This window comes from Contarinia nasturtii, unplaced genomic scaffold, assembly GCF_009176525.2.
Source record: "Contarinia nasturtii isolate CC-2019 unplaced genomic scaffold, AAFC_CNas_1.1 Cnas_scaffold_1182, whole genome shotgun sequence".
Taxonomy (NCBI): Eukaryota; Metazoa; Arthropoda; class Insecta; order Diptera; family Cecidomyiidae; genus Contarinia; species Contarinia nasturtii.
The window spans coordinates 1412471-1435335 of NW_022198526.1; the positions used below are offsets into that span (position 1 = coordinate 1412471).

General features: G+C 35.7%; 1 protein-coding gene across 2 annotated transcripts in view; it reads right to left on the bottom strand.

Annotated features, from left to right (window-relative positions):
- The window catches only part of LOC116344807 (myosin-VIIa), a 37768-nt gene that overhangs the window by 4688 nt on the left and 10215 nt on the right, over positions 1-22865 (bottom strand). The window contains exons 2-6 of one of the 2 annotated variants that reach the window (XM_031773573.1): positions 21926-22427; positions 21611-21831; positions 4182-4438; positions 3896-4013; positions 3449-3678 (exon numbers count right to left, since the gene is read on the bottom strand). In XM_031773573.1, coding sequence (XP_031629433.1) covers positions 3449-3678; positions 3896-4013; positions 4182-4438; positions 21611-21831; positions 21926-22404 — 1305 coding nt within the window. In that variant the 5' untranslated portion in view covers positions 22405-22427. Of the gene's footprint in view, positions 1-3448; positions 3679-3895; positions 4014-4181; positions 4439-16346; positions 17631-21610; positions 21832-21925; positions 22428-22865 lie in introns of those variants that run through there. The other variant, XM_031773574.1, reaches the window with a different exon arrangement.

Below are 22865 nucleotides of genomic sequence, written 5' to 3' on the forward strand. Positions count from 1 at the left end.
CAAATTACACTTTTTATAGCCAATATGCACAGGCACACACTCACACGCATAAAACGAAATAAAAACAAAAATGGCATCAAAGGTATGCATTGAAGAAAATTAAATTCAGTGTGTTGTTTGTGTGTCTGATTATGTGTGTGTTTCTCTCTTCTTTTGCGTTTTGTTTTGCGTTCGATTTTACACTGTTCAATATTAATTACATGCTCTCTGTGCAATGCCACGTTGTGCTATTTATTTGGTTATTTTTATGCCAGTTTCAGTCATTTAGTATTTATTTTTATTCCATTACGATTGCATCATTTCGCTTGTTCGGATTTTACATTCTCAGATTGGCTCTCTCTAATATTCTGACACACGATGGTGGAACAGCAACAGCAACAACAACAACAACAACACAAAAAAAATCTTCATATCACCGCAGGCACCGAGATATGCATCGACTATTGCAATGATGGTGTCACTAAGATAAATGAACCGAGTGAATGGCCTGCCTGCCTGCTTGTGCTTTTGTCTCATTCTATGCGCGTGTTTTCCATGCCAGCGCTGGCTTCAATTGAGTACACATATTGACTTCGATTGGCAATAATTTGTTTATTAGTTTGTCTTAAGGCAAAAAGACATATCGTCAATTACATGGTGCACTTTCATATAGAGACGAAAATTTTCTTCCCGTCACCAGATCTACCATGTACAGTGCACATTGTACACATATAAATGTGTCGTGTGTGCTATTTTATCGTTTTACACTCAAATCGTGTTCGTAATTCACAAATATAATTGTTTCATTCGCTGGTTGTCATCATTCTACCGCCATGCTTTTTTACACACTTTCTACTGTCGCAACTCTTTGCTGTGGCATCGTGAGCGCGCGTAAAGCATCATTTTTTTCGAAATGCCTGTGAAATGCAAAACAAAAAACAAAATGCAACACGACAACAAACCAAAAATGCTGAGAATAATTTGTGCAGCTGAATATGCCGTAAAATGCATCATAATGGCAACTCAAATGTATTGCTCAACGAACGACGATAAGCGTATAAAAGTCATGGAATATGTAAGTAAAGAGGAAAACAACACATACATTCAACGAAATGCCGTTGAATTTCGTTTTTATGCGACAAAGAATTGATCAGATGCCATTTTTTAGAAGAAATTAACTTTTTACTTTAGAACTCAATGCCGCTCGCACTCCAAAATGCGAACGCATTTTCTCTTTGGATTTTTAAGTTTCTTACGATGATTCTTACCACTTTTCTTTCTCTCTTTCCTTTCTGTCTCTCCTCGACATCGTCGTCGTCGTTGTTGTTTTTTTTTGCTCCGTTTGTGCATATTTGTCTCAATTTGTCTTGTCTTAAATAAGTTTTAGCGTGAACCTGTTCTTTTCAGCGAGCTTCGATATTCAAATTGGTTACGTTTCGCCTCATATTCGTTTTTTTATCATTTTATGAGATTTTTTAAATCAATTTAATTTGATTTGGATGAGAATAAAAACGACTTTTAACGATACCGCAATGTATTTCACGCACAAGTAATGCGAGACGTTTTATGGTGTTCGCTGACAGTATAAGACTTCACTTCGATATTAATTATGTATAAATACTTTGTGCGGTTTCATCTAAAGTCATTTTCATTCTGAGCCACTCATTCGATTCGATTCGTAAGTGTTTTTCCTGATATCTCATTGAATGGCTGTTCAAATGCAGATGCATTTCTCTTATCAGATTGGAATTATTTAAAATCTAGGCCCCATTACCTTTTTTCGATGAAAATTGAAAACGAAAAATGTGTAGTCTGTCGCTGTTTTGCTATGACCAATTCCAAAAACGACTGGTATGCCAGACGAAATCGTGCAAAAACCGAAAACACTCAAATTATTTAATTCAACACAAAATCAAATTCAGCAACCTATTAAAAAATAGTTGTCGTCTGAGCAATGTTTGCCACTCCGCGTTTACTCCGCGTAGTAAATGCTTGTCATTGTTTCACACAGTCTCCGTGAATGTTTCACATTTTCCATGCTTTGGCATAATTGATGGCGGGTAAAAATCTTGATTAATTTAATTTATGTTGAATGTTGTACCTAGTGCAATGTATGCGAGGCATTCGATGTGAGAACGCAATGGCTAAATATTTTTCCCTTTCGGTTCGCACTGCGAACTTCGCAGGATTTCAAATTACTTTGTGAATATGTATGTGTGTGTGTCAGGTTTGCGTGTCAAGACAGTAAAAATGTATTGTAAAATGTCACGTAATTTATAATTTCTCAGTTGAAAGACAAATGCTTCGAAGTTTTTGGTGTCTTGCACATAAATTGTGAAAAATGGCGAATTTTGATGTGTTTTAATAATAATTTTGTCCATTTATGGGAATCATGTTCGACCTCCTTGATGTGATCTCAATATGCAAAAGTCCAGAACCATGATTTTTCCACTCAATTTGAGATTTCAAGTTTTTCGAACGGGTATAATGCGGCAGTGAAGCCGCATCGCAGCAGTTTTCCATTGGACTCTTGCAATGATCAATGATCTCATACGCACTTTATATTTCCGGTTATTTGCAATGACTAATGGATGGCCGCAAGGAATGCACTTTTGTACATATAAATGATCTTCATAAGTCGTAACGGTATCCAAATCTTTTTTGTTCGCACAAAAAATTGCATCGGTAACAACATCGTTACCTTCTGATTATCCTGTTCTTTTGTAATTTGATGCTACTTGCGTGAATCTTCAATTACGTGCTTCAAATCGTATTTTTTTTATTTTAAAAAAATGGGCTTCAGTCCGATGAGAGTCTTTTTCTCTTCTCAATTGAACACGTAACGGACAAAGATGAATGGAGATTCTTGATTCAGAAAATGATGCTAACGCATTTTGCTATAAAAATGGTACCGTTTCAATTCAGATGGTTACCAATTTGATTGAAACATGAAAGACTCTACATAATCTTTCTCTTTCCGATGCGCTTGGTATCCAATTTTTTTTTAAATCAACATCATTTAATCGATTGGAAATGCATATGCTTGACCATATTTTTATCGCTCAAATTAAACATTACTTACGCTCCAAAAGATTAAAACCCTCACATGAATCAAATCACGAAAGTTGTGAATGGAATTACTTTTTTCGGAGGCAAATACATTTCAGACGTATGTATGATTTAAACTGACAGAAGCACATAACATGTAATGAACGGCTCTTCAATAATTATAGTTTAAACACATGTTTATGGAGTTCATTCGAATTTTTCAACATTCACCAGCACAAAATTATGCCAAAGTGAATGAAATTTCATTTTTTTGTAGCTGCATCCGAGTGTTTGAAGATTTAAAAAAGAGAGGCAGATGTTTCAAAGATAAATTGAGAAAAATGACCGAAAAGTAAGTAAAAACAATGATAATTTCATGTTTGTGCGAACGAACGGGAGAGGAACAAAAACAATTACTCACGAAATATTTGTGTTCATTGAAACGTGCTTGAAGCGTTCGCATGACTGCATCTTCAGTTAGAGGTCCTTGCAAGTGTATCAAATCTTCCATGTCTTTCGCCAAAATTTTGTGCGGGCTCGTGACCGTTTTGCTCGGCGAAATGATCCTTGCATGTGGTTTTGTGATAATTTCATTTGCAACAATTTCTGGTGGCACACGGCGTAGTGTTCCTCCTCCATTGGCAGCAACTTCTGTTGTATAAAAAAAATGCACGCAAATCAAATAACAATAATAAAAATATTAATTGAATGACAACAATAAATGCTTGCAATCAAGCTATAGACGACCAATTAACCTAGTGAAAATTATAGGTTTTTTATATGACACCATCAGAGAGTGTGAGAGAGAGAGAGAGAGAGAGAAATCTTAATGGATTTTTATGGTGTATAAATCAGAATATTAAATTACCGTGATTTTTTCCTATATGATGCGGCAGTGGATGAGGTATTGAGGTATTTCTGGGCGAAACTATTGGAATGGAATTGATTCCATGCGACAATGTATTACTGGAAGCCATTTGATATGCCTGGTTGTTTGTTTTTCCATTTCAAAATCAAGAAAGAAAATGCGAATCAAGAGAGAAAAACAAAACGAATGAATGAAATTCAATAGACAATTGACCATTTTATTTTCAATTGATACAATCAATGGTATGGTTTTCTTGGTGTTTTTGTCTTCGATCTATTCGGCTTACCTTTGGATTGGATTTATTGGCTATGGGTATTGTTGATGTGGCGATTTGCATGTTTGAATGATTCGTAACGAATGGTCCATTGGTTAAATTTGCCGTATTGGATGATGTGACTGCAGCGCCAGTGGTAGCGTCGCCAGTCAGTGTCACATCAACATTGGTATTGTCGACATGCAATCGATTCCGCAACGTAACCAATTCGCTGCTCAGGCTTTTTAAGCGTTGCTGCAAATGAACAGCTTCGTTCGTCGATGAAGCGTCTGCAAAGAAAAAGGAGAAGCGAAAAATGAATTTTTTTATTGAATTTTCTGGTTGTGATTCAAAATTCGAATCGGTTGATGATTCCGATAAATGGTTATTATGATAAAAATAAAAAGAAAGACTAAAGAGATACGAACAGGTTAATGTAATTTCTTTTTTGGAATCGTGGCATGTCGTTGGTTCTAGCAAAACTTAAAAGCAATTAGTATTTCATACAGAAAATATGGAACAACCTTCAGCGACAGCAAGGCCATATAAAACCGATTGACTTGGACTGGTTTCGCGTTAATTTATGCATTTTCTTTTTTATTTTGTTTCATCATCAAACCCAAAGTGTATGAATGTGAGAGAAAAAAAGTTCACCACAAACAAAATGATAAAAACCAGCACCAAAACCATAGCTATCTATTGAAGCTCAAGATACCATGCAGAAAAGCAGAACACATCGTGTGTGTGATATACATTTTATTCATTGGAATTCTTGGAATTAAAAAAATATGTCTTATCTAAATCTGTTATTTACGGCGCAATCGTGTAAGTAAACATAATAAAGCGATTCGATACATTAATACAGGCAAAGAAAAGAGCAGAAAAGAAAGAAAAAACAACAAACTTTGGAGAAAGAATCGGATTAACAGGTGCACAACTCTCAATGACTGAACTCTACTCGTCGACGTTGAATTACGGCCGTTGAAAGAAAACATCAACCAGATTAGATGTGTTAATGTCTGTTTGGTTGTCAACAACCATCGAATCCAGCATTATGAAGCATTATGATAATATGCTTCAGCGAATAACGGTTCTTCATACTTCTTTTGTATGTAGTTGTTGGTTGCTGTTGCTGTGATGTCGCGGTCACTCAATCGTCGCAGCATTTCTTTTCGAAAAAAAAACACACAAAGTGAAACAGAACTGGACACATTATTACATTGTCGTTGTCCAATGTCGAGCTGTCGAACAAATTTGATAAGTCACAAAGATGACAAGGCGATGTATTCTTTTTGTTGCCAGTCTTCAGCGCACCACTAAGCGAACACAGAATTGAATTCAAAGCAAAAAAAAAACGAACAACATATCGAATAAAGTTCGTTGATCACCATTATATTCCCATAGTCATATCATTGTTAGTTTATTAGTTTCTTCTTTATGATTTCACAGATTAAATTTCCTTTTCAGAAGCTTACAGAAGATGCAAACAAAATGGAACAAATCCATTGATCGTTATAAATAGAAATCGAAAATACAATTTAAATCGAATAAAAGAAAAACATATAAAAATCTACATGTGAATAGCAAGCCGATGTGATGAGAACTAAAATGAAACAAAAGCAATTTCAAAACTATGGATAAAAACGGTTGATTCAATTAAGTTACCAATTCAATATAGTCAATTTGAATGCGATTCAAGAGAAAACCACACATCGAGCAAAATGGAAATAAACAACGTATCAAACGCCATTTCTATTGAGTTCATAAGTCGAATATACGCGACGATTGTTGATCATTTCTATTTTACTTTGATTATGGCCAATTTTATGAGCGGTAGATCTTTTTCAGTCCATTTATAACAGCAACGTTCTATCCCACTGTGATAATCTCTGCGCATGTGTGTATTTTTGCCTTATTCTTGTCGCTTGTATCGGAGCTTCGCAACAATCGTGACGACATTCGCAAATGAAGCAAATATGAACCGTTCGTCGCTCTTTTTGTAATGATTCAAATTGCTCGCAAATTAAAATGTGAATTGGACAATTCAAAAGCGCATTTTGCGGCACAACAATTACGAAAATAGCTGTTTTTACTCTTGCTCAATCGAATTATAATTATAAGCACTCTCTGCATTCCATCGGAAATTTGCTATTCTATCTTCTATTTTTTGCGATGATTTTCATACCATCCTGTATACCAACCTCTATTGAATATCGAATAGATTTGCCGAGATTACTTGCACAAAATTACCATTATCCTAGGCTAAATTATTAATTTTACCGACTTTGCTGGACAAACGTCTCTTCTGCCATAAAAGGGAGAGAGAGAGAGATGCAAAGAATCGTCATGCAATAATAAATGAAAATGGTTATGCTTAGCAAAACAACAAATCAAGTACCAATAAAGAAATTAAACGTAATCGATTTGAATATATTTAGCGCTGGCGAGCCTTGAATAGCGAAAAGAGCTTTAGTTAGATTTTAGCCGCTGACCGCAAATACAGACCAACAGTAATTCAATGTTTTTATGAGATATTTGCAATGCCTTTTTAAAAAAAAAAATTGCGTGTGTCTTTTTTCTCTTTGCTTCGATGGGTTATTGAATTTAGAATTGGCTAAGAATTTTGATGTGAAGCGTAATGGCTTCGCTTCAGCTGGCATACAAGAGCACGGAAAATGATCGTCAGCTTAACATCCAAAACAAGGGAAAAAATGAGGTACGAATACAAAGCAAGAAGTCATAGAGTGAGCGGGTGAGCAAACCAACGGTTGGTGTTCAAGCAACGATGTGAAATAACAAGGAGCCCCATTCAACTAGATGGAACAATAAACAATCGCTTGATTTGTATGAACATAAAAACAATGCAAAAAAAAAAACCGAAAGAGAATAAAATTGCCGATGAAATAAATGCTGCGCGTCCAACATGAATCAGTTGGTGCAAAAACGTCTATACAATAAATTCTTTCGAGCTCAATTTTTATGGTGCCGACTTGACTTAACTCGCTTCGATTGTATTTTCTGTTCGCTTCAAAGCAAAGAAAAAACATTCATTTTTCCAATCGAACTAGTAAATTTGCGCTTGCCACGGTGTGGCTAGTCATGTTACATCGTCTATACTTCCCATTTATTGCCAGAGTACACTGCATCTGTAATGCAAATGCATTTCTTTTGCGATGCAAATTCAATTGAGAAATGCAGAGAGAGAGAGAGAGAGTAATTGCAAGAGTCACAAGATATTTTCGAAATCACCGTCGATCAGTTCATATTCCATTCAAGAAACTAAAACACACACACACACAATCGTCTCGGCAATATTTTCGGTTGAACCAATGTACACTTTATCAGGAAAAAATACAAGAAAATTCAAATATATAAATATATTCACGATTTTGAGTTTGATATAAGCGCAAGCATTATTTGCAGCAAACGATGGTAGAAACAAATTTTCTACTTCAAAATGCTCAGGCACAAAATCACATTGATAATAATCCACACACTCACTTACATACACAGCGAAAAACCACCGCGATCAATTCGGAAATCGAAGTCGTTGATTGCTTCTTTCGCGACTCACAACCTAGTGCTCATATTCACCAAATCAGCGTAAAATGCTGTAAAAATTAAACTACAGCGAGAGGGAAAAAAATCAAAACACAACGAAATAAATATGATCATTATCAACAGATTTCTCGTTTTTTTCCTTAGTGTTTGCGCGCTTTCGAGACGCAACACTTGAAACGCTCACTCGTCTGTGCATTTGTAACGCACTTTGTCGTGCCTTGTTTTGGTTCCTTCTCCTTGTTGTTGTTGATGATAGTTTTTTTTTTCGTGCCATTTTGTGTTTATGAGCGGCGAATAACCAAAAACCGCCGTCTCTTATTACCTGCATGCAGATAAACACACACACATTGCAGTCGTATGGTGCGCATTCGGTGTATATATTCGTCATTTTGTTTTGTTTATATGCTTGCCTGTATATGTGTGTGCTGTGCAAACCAAAACAAAATTCCAAACCGAATACCGACGAGCTCAGTGGCAGTATACCTTTTTCGCGACACCGCAAACCGAGAACCTAATAATTTTTGTTGAACCGAGCACTGTGAAACCGCATTTTCAAATGTTAGCTTTAAGCGTCTAAATTTTCTGTTGCCGATTTTTTGTTCGTTCATAAGCTGTGCGCGCTTTTTTATTTATGGTCAATTGAGTCGCCCAACTTTCAATTTGTTTTGTACAATTAATTTTTACACTGAATACTATAACTCATGATGATGGCCTTAAAATGGCTTGCGAATCTTTCTGTGTTGATCTATGCAAGTTTTTTTTTATTAATTTTCAGTGGTTTTTCTTACAAAAGAGAAAAAGCGACGAGCTCCATGTCGGATAGAACTGTTTGAAGTTGCACTCAATATCGAAGCAACAACAATAACATTGAGGCGTACGCGCTCCTATTCGATTTCAAAGAAGAAAAAAAATGATTTTGTTCAGTTTTATGAGCCTTTCATTTAAATTCAGGCTTTCAATTCACGTTCAATAAACGATTATCGTTGCAAATCATCGGGTCGATTCGAGGCAAAATACAACAATTATAATGCTTATTCAAATTGTGGCCGATTTGAATACACAATTTCGACTCGATTGCAATGATATAAGGTAAACGTATGTTTCGAGATGAAAAACGAAACATTGTTTAGACGAAGACAGAGACACGCAGGGATGGAGAGAGAGAGATAGAGAAAAAAATTGCGATGAAAATAAAGAGCAATTTTTATGCTTGAATAAAGACAAAGCTCCAGCTTACAATGAATCAAAAAAACCTGTTCTCTTCTGCGATAAACGATAATATAAAGACATAAAGTGTGGTCTCTATGCCCATAGACTTTTACTCGCAGCCTACCAAAACAGCAGTTTTCTATGCACGAATTTCATGGGCCGATGTATTGTCGAATCGCTCACAACACGAAAACGAGCAAATACGAGCGTTCGTACACTTCATTAGATAAACTGACTATTCGTTTTTAATTGAATGCGCTTGCTGTACATACAACGGCCGGGAGAGATGGGTAGAGAAAACCAAAAACACCCATTGGCCATTTTTACACATTAATTCGTAATGAAACTTAGCATAAACGTTTCAAATGATGTTTATTTGATCATTTTTGCATTCCCGGAGACCAGTGTGCACGCTCACATGCGCACATCGATCAAAAGAAAGAAAAGAATGTATTTAAGTACTTTCTAAAAGCTGCCACACTGAACCCGAAGCCAACTAACTAACCTTTGATCGAGAGCGTTTGATGTTAAATTCCGCAAGTAGTTCGTTAGTTTCAAAATGCTGAGATTTATAGCCCAAGCTTCATCTCCATGCTTTATGCTACTTTTAATTAGAAAATTTTCAGAACGAAACGAGAGAGATTATAAAATACGCAAGAGGAACAATCACGACGATGTGAAAAGGAAGGTAGAGGAGGAAAAAAACCATAGCAAACGCTTAACGAGTCGTTAATATTGACAGATATTATTAATGGGCCCCGACATCATCTAGAATTCGAAATTCGAATTGAATTAAGCGAAAAGTGACCAGTGGGACATATTAATTTGAATGGGGATATTAATATGGATTACCATACGATTTGGTGAAACGGTAAACTAACATCCAAATGCGATCGATTGCCGTATAAATCGATATACTCGCGTTGCGCAGTTGATAAATTGATTTGAAGGCTTTTTTATGGCTTTTTCGTTTCTTGCTCTCAGTCTCGTTTTGATATCGATCTCTTTTCTCTAAATGTAAAAAAAGAGGTTTTCTGGTGAGCTATGACGTTCAACCAAATGCAAATAAGACATTAAATTAAGACTATCAAGAAACCATCAAAATGAGTCGCGAGAAAGTCCTGAACACTTTATAGTCGATCAAATAAATCGGTGATCGCATCACGCAAACGATATCAAATCGAAAGAAAATAAAGACAGGACCGAATGAAAATGACAGGTAAAATAATCATTGGCTGAAGACAGCCAAATTGAGGATGCGTGAAAATAAAAAAAAATCGAGAGAGAGATCAACATTCAAAATATAATAACATCGGCCGCATTGCGATTGCATCTCCTCTCTTCAGCCCTTATTTTGAGTCACTGAACCCATGACATGAATACTCTTTTTTGTTTTGTATAAAACGAAAAAGAAGCTAGTATCCACACATGATGTACAAATACAATCAAAAATATTAAAGACGACCGTTCATTTTCCTACATGTAGTTCATCCTCTTAATTTGGGTCGTTCAATAAAATTCTGTTGACCATTTAGTTTCCGGTGTTTGGACATTTTATATAGTCTGATCCTCCGTGATACAATGGCATACAAAAGAAAATCGTAATTTATCTATCACCTCTAATGCCTTCCGTTGCAATACGCTGCTGCATCGATATGCAGCACTCTTAAGTCTCAAGCACTACTCTATACACTCAACGATATGTCATATCGGCTGTGGCATTCAAAAAATAAGTGTGTGTATTCTTTGGTCTGGTCATATTATTTCATGCACTTAGGTAAAGGTAAGAGAACAACGTTGAACGGACTGAAAAGTGTTTGGACGAAAAAGAGTTGAAGAAGAAACGACGAACGAAAACAAAACACACACAGTAAGAAAGATGAGGTGAGAGCAGCGAACGAAAAAACGAACATAAAAACATCGACAAATTTTTTCAAAGACGAAAAATACGAATGGAACACGTTCGCACATTCACATACCAATAATAATATTGAATGCACTTTGCTCCTGCCTATGTTCATCACTTCGGTTCTTCGGTTTGGTTAGAGTTTGGTGGGTTTTCGTGTTTTAAGCCACTTACAAAAGCCAACAACAACAACAATAACCAAAACGAAACACAATACAGAACAAGAAAAATCGAGATGGTCGTCGCGCAAACAAAACATATACCTTTTGAAAACGGACGATGTGGAATTTTTGCGCTCGCGTGGCTCGTTTCGTTTTATTGATTTGGTTCTCGGTTTGTTTTGGTTTCTCTCCCTCTCTCTCTCTCTCTCCGTCTCGTTCAATTGATGATTCTGGTAAATGTTTTCTTTTCGGTCGAGGTAAGTAAGGATCACAAAAGCGTGTTTGTTATTTTCTTCGCGTTTAAAGAACAAGACAACTAGATCGTGCTTGTATGATCCGATATGTAAGGGAACACAAAAATTTGCATTTAGTAAAGTGCATTTTTATTTGATCACATTAGTGACTAAATTTCGCCGCACGAATGAAGTGAACTGAGCGAGATCGAATGAGATAGAGGAAGCCACGATTATTATGTGGACTCAGATAGTATGCATCTGAATTTCAGAGGCTCCAGAAATCTTCTCAAGACACCTTCATAGTCGTTTTTATTCTGTGAGAGAGTGCACGAAATGCGGAACACTCAAATATCATATATATAGTTTGCCATTCAGAAATGCAGCCGTGCAAAAAAATGCATCTCTTTTGTTGAAAATTATGAAAGGAAAATAAATTGCTTGTGTCATTTTGAACAGGCACACTTTTGTATTGAAGACTGATCAAATGTGATGCCGCAAAATGTTAACGAGAACTGAAACGCTCTTTTATTCTTTCGTTATATGTGCTGTTGTATTAATTTTTCTGTATGAGTGCTGTTCGTAGCACATTCATTTCATTCGCTCTTTTGTTCATCGTCTCTCTCTCGTTGATTGTGTGAATGAAGATTTTGTGAAGTGTTCGTTGCATTTGGTTCGGTGCCAAGTCTTTATGAATTTATCGCACAACGTTTTACTCTCTGCCTCCCTCTCTATTCCGCTCGTTCAATTGTGGTAAACGTTTGCCGAATTGTGGAGCAAAACCTGCTTCTGGCTTACCATTAGTCTTATTATTCATAATAATTTTGTGTTATTGTTATTGCTTTGTCTTCATCATTCTCGCAACTCTTTTACACATTTTTTCATTTGATTTGGCTGCTTGCGTCGCTGTTGTTGTTATTCTTCTTCGTTTTTTCCATCATCATCTTAAGATTGTGTTCGTGCTGTGCACGATTGAGTGCCGTTCTATGTGGCGGCTCATTTTTTTTTTCATTTGTCTGCACAATTCCATCAAATTTCGTTATGCTTTTGTCTTCTTCAAGAATGCTCCATCGTTCTGTGCGTATTTGTTGTTAGTTTGATTCTCCATTAGCTGTGTTATGTGTGCCCGCGCACCTTCGCTCTCTTTATTTCATTTGTATTTCGGTTAAGTAAGATGATTGTTGCCTTCTCGTATCTTGCGCTTCGATTACTACATGCAATACTGTGATATTTGTTGTGCGTGTGTGTGTGTTTGTGAGCGCTCGCGCGCTCATGCCATTGTGTAGCACATTAATTTTCAGTTTTATTATTCGTTTTCATCGGTCGTTTATTTTTGTGTCTTGATCTTGTGGCTGCGTGAGATTCTCATTCGCTCACACTCTAAGTCTCGCTGACTATTTCTCAACTTCTCGGCTGTCGTTCCCTCTCTTTCGCATCTCGTATTTGTTGTTGGCAGTTTTAGATCGATTTTGTTATTCTTTTTTTTCCTTCAGTTAAATGTTTTATCTTCATTTCGTTTTCAGTATGTGTTCGTCTCTTCTTATTTTTTTATCCAATTTCATTTTTTATTTTATGGTTGCCGCAATCGCCCGGACATAGCAATATCGTGGCTCATATCTCGCGGTTGGTTTCTTGTCAGCATTTATATTAACCGAAACGATTATACTCACTGGTACACTTACTAGTTTTGATGCTGGACAACCACAGCCGCAGCAAAGAAACACCGATTTCGAAATATAAAAAAATTGGTCGATTTTGCATTTGTTGTGTCCAACAATCGAGAGAAAGAGTGAGAAAAAAGAACGATAAATATTTGCATCATCAGTTGGGGATACACACTTTTCAGTTGTTCTTGTTGACTCTTTTTTTCCTGCTTGCAACTTGTTTCATCACGGTGGTCCATTAAATTTTCACTCGGTACTCGTACAAAACAATGAATGTTTAACGAATGTAATGCTGAGATTTGTGTATGTGTGTGTGTGTGTGTATGTTTTTACATATGAAAAAATATACACGCAAAAAGACCTACAAAAAAAACCATCAAGATTTCTGGTTCTGGTTTTGATAAATGGACACCGTGAAAAGTGACTCTTTTTTGCGTTATGTTCGAATCGACTTATTCGCGGAGAAAAAGAAACCCAAGGCGATGGTGAAAAGAGTACAACGGTTGACAGAATAATAGAGTGCCATCGATTTATCAATCGATAAGGCTTGATTCAAGTGGTCGAATGTGGCCAATGGGCCATATTATTTGCTCACAACATTCCATACATCGCTGAAACTCAAATTAATGAAAAATATAAAATCGAAGAGAGCGACGTGGCAAACGTGAACGGAACATGCACCAACTAAATCTGTGGTGCGTGTACACCATGTAATTAACAACATATCAAAACTGAACGTATGCTCTAATTAGACAGACACACACTACAAATTATCGGAACAGACATTCCAACTGACGCGCAGGTTTTTCGAAGAAAACAACAAACACGAATATGTAATTTTCATGTGACGCTGTTCAAACGATCATTTTGAAACAATTGTGGTCTGTTGTCGTTGAACATCGTGGAAACGAAAGGAATTTTCATGAACAAATAGAAGACCAATTATAAAATGATCACAAGTAAATAGCCATGGTATGCCATGGCACCATTTTTTTCGTCTTCTCTTCTATCGCTCTATTCCTTTCTCTATGTGCATCGATGAGAAAGCCAATACAAAATGGAAAGACAAACGGAACAACAAAAAAATGTTATGAAAAATAATGTGCAGGTGTTGATCACGGCAATGAATCTTTTAGCGTAGTGGATCATATATACAAATTATTATTGCATTTATATATTCAATTTTTGATCATTGTGAAAACTATTAAAATGCTACCCTCACTTGCTTTCTATATCACCTGTATATTTTTTTTGAGCTTCACGTTCCGAGCGACATCTCTATGTGCTTGGCATTGAACTCGCGATCCAAACGAGCACCAAAGGCAATTAAAACATTTTTTTTTTGGTGCGAAAAAGTCAAAAATGTCAACTGATTTTGTGTGAAGAAAAACCATGTGATATGCAACGTCCTCGTAGTTAATTTCGATGACACAAACTGTGCAAAGTAATTTCAATTTATTTTCCATCACAAATTCACCAAATACAAATAATAAATCGGTTTTTGTTCAATTTACACGGTATATCTTTATCGAGCGTAAAATGACAGACGTCACAACAAATGATTCCGTATTCAAACTTCAAACAACTAACATTCTACACAAACTTTTTGTTCTAATTTTCATGAGCACATAGAGATGGCGCCATCATGCAGTTTTTTACATTATTTGTCATTGTAAGTGATGGTAGATTAAAATGTGTCTTAACGTTGTTTCTTTGTGTTGTTATCAGCAATCTTGATCTTTTCGAACATGTCAGACCCTAATGTGCTGGATAAACCGACCAAATGCCTCGTTTGAATGAATTTTGAGAAATAAAGTTAAATTGACCAACAGCAAGAAAAAAAGTCATTCGACATTAAAAATTGAATTTTCACCAATTGTACATTCATACAAACTCAAATTCACACTCCTTTGGACCGGGCACGCTTTTGCAACGATCGCACAAAAACACATTAAAGACGATGAAAAAAAAAAGACATGACCATAAATTATCACAAGCATTCAACGAGTGCATGTAACTGTCATTGAGTGATGGAGGTGAACGCGCACAATTGCGCGCACTTCATATTATTATTATTCGCAATGGATTTTGTGGTGTGTGCCTTGTCCGTCTAGTACACGCGCAGCATGCACATAAAATATTTGTAAAAAAAGTTTTATTTTATTTTTATGATTTAAAGTTCTTGTGTTTGTGTGTTTGGTTTGTCTCATTCGCGGTTGATGGTGTTTATATAATGTATGCCTGAGTTTGCGGGCATGGTTTTGGAGTGTCGTACACAAGAAATGCCAAGTAAATTGCAGAATGACTCGATCGAATGGTAATAATCAATAAGTGAGTGTGGGACTGTGGGTACGACAACGACAACACAGCACTGCATTGCACAATAAACAACATTATTTACAATCAACATTCATTTGTGCGGAATAAAAGACTTTTGTCGAACGGCCTGATTATGAGGTTGAGGTTTTTGTCTGAAAAATCTCTTGCCTTTTCCGTTTAGAAAGGCAGACACATTACAAATTATATGCTCTCCATTCGCCGCTTTAAATGCTGTACATTGATTTTTTTTATCTCTTTTTCTATTTCAAAATTTCCAATGTGTGCTTTTGATACGCCATAACATTTCATTAGCAAAGTGGAGCCGATCGACTAGACTTGAATCTTCTTGAAACACATAAAAAAAGAGTATCAAAAGCGTTTAATATTTACTAAATTTAGACTATCGTTCGCACAACGATCGCACTAAAAATGGGTATAGAAGTATCCATTTATTATACCTTAAGCCAAACAAGCTGAAACATAAATCGGCAAAGAACAAACGCTTCCCAATGAGTATCGATTAATAAAATATTAAAAATGGCAATCGATATATTACATGAAACTTCCCATGAATCATAATGAAGTATTTTTTTTCTTACTATGTCTCTTTTTTTCGTTCATTTTTGTTATCCAAAATGTCAATCGGCGTTTGAGGCTTCGAAAATTGTGTACACGATTCCATTGTTTACTTTTGCACACTAATTAAACGGGCTGCAACATATTGTGAATAAACAAAAGCCATATCAAGTTGCCAATCTGTCTTCATACCGATTGAAGGAGAAGGGAAAAAACGAATAACCAGTCATTTTTTTTGCTGTTTCTGTTGTGGTATGTTCGATGTTGTGTTTTTCATCGCTCAAGTAATTCGAACCGAAACGGATGTTTGAAAAGAAGCAAACGAATTCATCATTCAATTGACATTAAAGGAAACAAAAAAAGCCTCGTTTTTGGAAAATCATCGTTCGCGATCATTTCTTTTAAATTTTGACCGCATAAAAGAAACCCTCGTTGCACAGATATAGCTGTTACCTGATTGATTCCAGTTATTATAATGCTAAAACTATAGCTGCTAAAATTATTTTGAACTAGTCATCATGAATTGTGGCAAAATATTAGTCTTTTTTTTTCAATTAGTTTACACATACCTTGTAGCTTAATTTCAGTCTCCCAGTATTTACTCAATTCATTAAAATATTTATCCAAAATGAACACCTTTGATAAGCCAATGCCTAATGTGGCCATGGCTCTGTGTAATAATTTTTGTTGTTGTTTTCGTTCTTATTTTGTGTTGTCGGTGTTCGATGTTGTCGTGATTTAATTTGTTTGTCTCTTGAAATGCGTGCGTTTTTTGGTGTATGTGATTTTATATATATTCTTTTGCGGTCTATTGTTCGTCCTCTTGAGCACCTCTGTCAAATCACAATATCAAACACATCAGAATCAGTTTCACATGGCAAATGAATGAATTTAACGATTAAAAAAACAACAGTAACTTGGTCGCACGCACACTATACCACATACGAATGCATCGAATTGCACTAATTGGTCTCACAAACACACAATTCTATAATTCTTCGAATTAAATTCAAATCTCTTTTCTTTTCGTTTCCTTTATCTCGTTTTTTTTTCTCTCTCTCTTATGTTTCCTATATGTATTCTATTTTGATTTCGTTTTGCGTTTTCTTCCTTTTTTCTCTTCCACTTGTGTATTTCTCTCTTTTTTTTCTTCTTCTGAATTTTCACTTTATAAAGCGCATCTAATGGCATTAAAGATAGGTTTGGCGCTGCGCTTCCATTCACATGCTTTACGTATTCGTTCGTAATGGCATCGAACGAAATAAAAAAAACGAGAAAGAAAAACAGAACAAACTATCAAATACGTATAATCAGTACAGTCCCTCGGGTGCACAAATCTATCTTTCTCTTTCTTCTATTCAGTAATGATGTGGCGGCGGCTCTTATACACCTCTCTCAAAAACACACAAATCACCCGAACCGATCAACAAAAACGATTTTAGCATTTAAGAAAATGCCATCAAAACGAATAAACAATTTCTTTAAAATCATTCAAAATTAATCGAAAAATGATTTTGGTGATTTTCAAATTCACCGCGTGTAATTTGAACATTTTTTCGGATCGCAGTGTTTATTTCACCGTTTCGTTGGCAATGATTACTTTTTCTTCGTCTCGAATTTGATTTTTTTCCGTTGGTTTTGCACAATCGATGGACGGATTTTGTCAAATCGGTGTCAATCGAATGTTTTTCTCACACACAGAGATTCTTAAAACTGCTAATAAAATTGAACAAATACAATTTTCTTGAGGCTGAGAATGAATCAAAGCAACAATTCACACACAGATGAAAAATGAAGAAATAAATTGACACAAACGATAGTGATGATCGAATAAATCGTGATGTGTTTCTTTGTCAAGAACTCACTGAGAACTGAATGCGCCATCCATTGAAAAACATGCACGAACAGAGAGACAGAGAAACACAGTGAAGAAAGATGGTAAAGGTAACATAAAGAACCTGCTTTGACTCAATGCAATTGTATTATTACCTGAATCCGTTTTAGTTTTTCTGCTTGTTTTGTGTATAGCTATAGTTGGCCATGTAGTGGAGAACCACTATATACTCGACCAACAGCGCAACAAGTCTCTTTTACACACTCTGTTATTTTACCAACACATACAGCACACCCGCCGAGCACACAAACACAAAATACCTTAGCTCAATAAGTGCTTGCATCAAAACAGAAAGATAAAATGAACGGCTAGATAAATAACACCATAATAACAAAAACGCTACTCTCTGTACAGTGTACACGGAGCACGACAATCAATGTGGTCCGGGATATATATATATATATGTGAGTGTTGATGTACTGCGCGCATGTATGTGCGTGTGTTGTTGTTGATTACATGGCGCATAAAGGTGAATAAAACACATTTTCAATGAGAAAGTGGACGACGATCGAAGATGAAGAATAATAATAATAAAACGATGAACGAATGGAGAGAACGAGAAAGATCGCATTGAATAGGTTTATTTGAATCGATCGTTGAAATTCAAATATTGCTACACGCACACACAACATCTTCAAACTTATCATCTCTCTGCCTCTCTCTTTCTCGTTCTCTTTCACTACTTCAAACACAAACTAAACTTCATAAGTGTTGTTGTCTAAATAAGTTTCGATTTATGATTCGTTTTTTTATGCGATCATTTCAAAATGACCGTTTCAATCGTAATTCTTAAGACCAATTTCTAGACTTGTAATATTTTAAATGCAAGAGAGATGAATCATTTGATCGGAAGTCATCGGGCCCAAGGATGTTGCATGCTACACACAGATAATATAATTGGCATCGCTTTGATAACCATATATTAAATTGATTTTTAACGGAAAAATCATTTCAAATGTAATTAAACCCTTGATTAAACCTCATAAACAAATGCGAAAGTAAATGAAACGAAAAAAAAATGGCAAGTAAAACGATTAAAAGAAAGAAGACCAGAATAAATTGAATATTAAAAAATAATTAAAAAAGTCTCAAAATAAATGTGACGAAGAGAAAAAATCCTTCTGAATACCCAATGGCGAAAAATTGTGATCGTAGTCTGAGGGCATTGTACAAATAATGTGGTAAAAAAAACTTTTCAGTACCATCCAAACGGTTGCGATGCTTTAATCACGCAATTTCGAAAGAAGAATAAATGTCCCCACTTCATTCGTTTTGGTTCTGTATTTTTTTATCTCTTGCGAGTTTTTTTTATCTTAATTTACGCTTCACACATTTAAAAAAAAGATACCATTTTTGCTGTGTTCTTTTGGGCTCTTCAGTTTCTGCAGCAACATTTGTTGTTATATTTTTTTTTTGTTGTCGCTGTCGTCGTCGTCATCGTCGTTTTTGCCAGATAGTGACTCGCAGTTGTAGCATTGTTTATGATCATCCATGTGACAGAGAGTCAAGTTGATGATCGCACACGTACTCGTTTGGGTTCATTGTTTTGCACCGCAGGCGCAATGGTCGCTCTCTCACTCTTTCCATGATATAATATGCACATCCGTTATTATGTCTTACACATAAACTACATATTCAAGTTACACCTTGTTCATGCCTCTCAATATACACTCTCATACATAAAACGCCATTCCAAAACAACATTCATAGCCAATAAAACCGAACCATTTCGATTTGCATTTTTTCTTCTTTCATTTCGTTTATTAAATCAAAAACTACAATGTAAACACAGACATTGTGTCAGTGAGTCGATTGTATTTTATTCATTTTACCTGAGGTGTGTGCACGCACATACAAATTGTTTGGTGCATGTTCATGCGTACTAAATTTTAAAGCGGAATTCTTCCTTCGGAATAAAAAACAGCTCATTTGAACGTTGAATAAAAACTTTTGACCACTTTGTAAACTACCGAACTCTATTTTGTACGAAATGCTTGCACATGCGTCGACCGAAAAAAAATAATAATAAGAAGAAATCACACAACACTTAATAAATCGAATAAGATTCAATTGCAGTGCAACAAATTGCGTTGATGTTCCGATTTGCAACAAAAAAACAAATGTTTATGTTCTGCTCTCGCCTTGACTATTTTACCCATCGACCGGAATCTTCTATTCGCGCAAGCTACACATTCGCACGTACACATAGTTACGTGCAGATGCAGATAATATAACATACATACGGCATTTCTCCACCATGATGATACCCATTTGCAACGCAAAAGAATAGAAGAACAAAAAAAAATGTATACAAACAAACACACGAAGCGAGAAGTGCCATGGAGAAAATATGAGCGATGTTAAGAATAATTGTTGTGCATAATTTGTATCGACTTCATCATAAATTAACCAACAAAAACACAACAATTTTCAACGAAACGCAGTGACAACCATGCATTTTGTGTTTTTTAAAGGTGTGGCTTTTATTTTTCTGAAAATCTTGACGATTTTGATGAAGATTACCTTATAAAAATCATGTGACTCCCATCGAAAACATTTGCAACGGATTTTGAATATAAAAACTTGAAGAAATGACAGCTTTTCATTCAAATCGAAACAGTTTCTTATTCATTTTGTTTTCTCAAGCTCTTGCCAAGGAAAAAGCTTAAATGTGGAAAAATAAACGTTGAAGTGTTTGCAAGAGCTTAAACAAGCATAACGTTAAGTCCGGATGGAGAACGCCCATATTTGATTTATACCAATGCAAAGCTACTCACTGCAGCTTGTCGAATAAAATTGAAAAAGAAGAAAAGATACGAGCAAAAACGGCTTAAGAAAAATGAGCTACAATTTTACAAATTAATTAGAATACTTCATGTAACAAGTCCGTTTACATGGTAAATGAGTCGCTTTTTTCTTCAATTTAATCCTTCGGTTTCCTGTTTCCCATTTTTGCTCCATGAATTCTATTCCCGCGCGTTGGATTCAAAGAAATTGACTGAAATAAAGTGTTATTCACCACGTATCATGGTCTGATAATTGATTTCAAAGAGATGATCAAATGAAAGTAACTGTTCAATCAAAATGAAGTAATCAGAATCAATTTTCTTGCTTCTGTGGTTTGCCATCGTTTGTGCTGTGCCGGTCGAAGAGTGTCGGCAATGGTTTGTTTTCACCGGCATGTTAGTTGTTCGTTTTTTTCACATCGTTGGTGATTGGCACGTTTTTTTGCCTCTTATTCGAATGAAGCACATTGTTTTTCCACCCAAGTGAGCTCGATAACAGAGACAAGCTGCTTGAAAAAAAAAACCACTCACATGATTTTTCATACATATACGCTCTTCCGTTAAACAATGCAGCGGTTTGGAATGAACATCGGTGGAATTCTATGGTTCTGTTTTCTTCAGGCTTTTTTACGCCTTTCACATTCGTCTTGTTAAGAATATAATCAGATTTTTGCTTTCGTTTTTCTCATCATAAACTCTATTTAACCAATCGCAACCTTTTGATTAAATAAAGCGAATTAACTTGCAATGATTTTTTTCGCTATTCAAAGAAAAAGTACAAGATTGTTTTTCCAAACGATTTTTGCGCAACAATAGAAAATATGAATAGAATACAAATACTTTCTGCGGTAACAGCGTGAATTTATAAAGAGAATATGTAAAATTCCATATAAAGATATCATCTGTTATCAAAAAAAAAAAACCATCGACATGAAAAACGGTGTTCTTAAAGTGTTAAAGAAAACATTAGACAAATCCATAAGTGTAAAACTACATGGCGTCTTTGCAAAACTAATGACACCATTACATTTTAATTAAAATTGATAAAAAATGACCTAATTCCATGTGAACGAATTGAAAATGCAGAATTCGATTTATTATGGAAGATCTACCTTCATAACCTAACATTGAATTTGGATTTAGTGTCACGTACCTGTTTTACAATGTGTGTCATTGTGTTTCCGGCCAATCGGCAATGTGTAGATAGCGGTGGATTTTTGAAAGCGTTTCATGTGTCGAATCGAAGCCGGGTGATTTTGTGACGATGGTGATGAACTTTGTAGCTTTCGCTTTTCGCGTGAATTTTTCGTTTCATGACTTTCCATCCTTGATCGAGGCCATGACGTTGGTTTGCTATCCATGTTTGCTGATTCACTGCAATGAAAAATCAATGTGAAATTAGGGTCAATATTCTCATCTTTTCACATAAGACGTAAATTTTCCAAATTTTTCTTTGATGTACACTTACTCCATTGCTTTACGGTATCGACAGAAAAAGTCCGGCCGTATTCGATACTTGTACAATAATAATTCACATTCTTTCAGTAGGTCAGCATCGGCGTTTGACATTTTATCTTTTATGCTAAATGGTCCAAGCGGTTCGCCATGGAATTCGGGAATGTTATTAAAGAAATCGCAGGTCTGTTTAAAACTTTCCGGTGTGCTGGTTCGTTCTCGTTCATTGCGTTCAGATTTCGATGTGACCGTGGCATTGCCCAAATTAATGCCAAAAAATCCATTGCAATCGGCTTGCACCGGTCGTTTTGTCGGCGTTGTCGCAGCTGTGGCCGGCGTTGTTTTCTTGCCATTTGGCAAACCGTTAAAGTGTGGAATTTTCGGACAGAAATTTGCATCGCTTAAAATCCGTTTGAGCGCAATTAACGGTGATGTAGCCAAGGTTTTCTCACCTTGATATTGTTCATATGTTTGATCGGGCAATAACAACATATCGTCGCATGTCTACCCACATTCTGAAATTAAATCAAAGGGGAAAATACCGTGAATTTAATTAATTAACTTTATGTTCGTCGCTGACTTTTCAAGCAGAAATGAATTACGAAACTATTGTTTAATGTGATAAGAACGTTGCATGTTGTCACGAGCACAAACTCAGCGGTGTATATGTGCAACGATGATATATAGTAAAAACTAAACAAAATGCCTCAATTTATAATAATAAGTTCCATCTGACAAATATCTTTTATCGCAAGATCAGGGGTCGCAGAACAATCGACTGCCGACAAAATCTTTGTTTGTTTTTGTTTATTCTCAATAAACTTCATTTGCATAATGATTCTCGGTATTTTTCTGCTTTCAAAGTGTATATTTTTGGTCCGTTAGCTAAATATTATTATGCATATCTGTTCTTTTTGCGAATTGAAAAATTGTTTAATCCATTCTAATGTGAA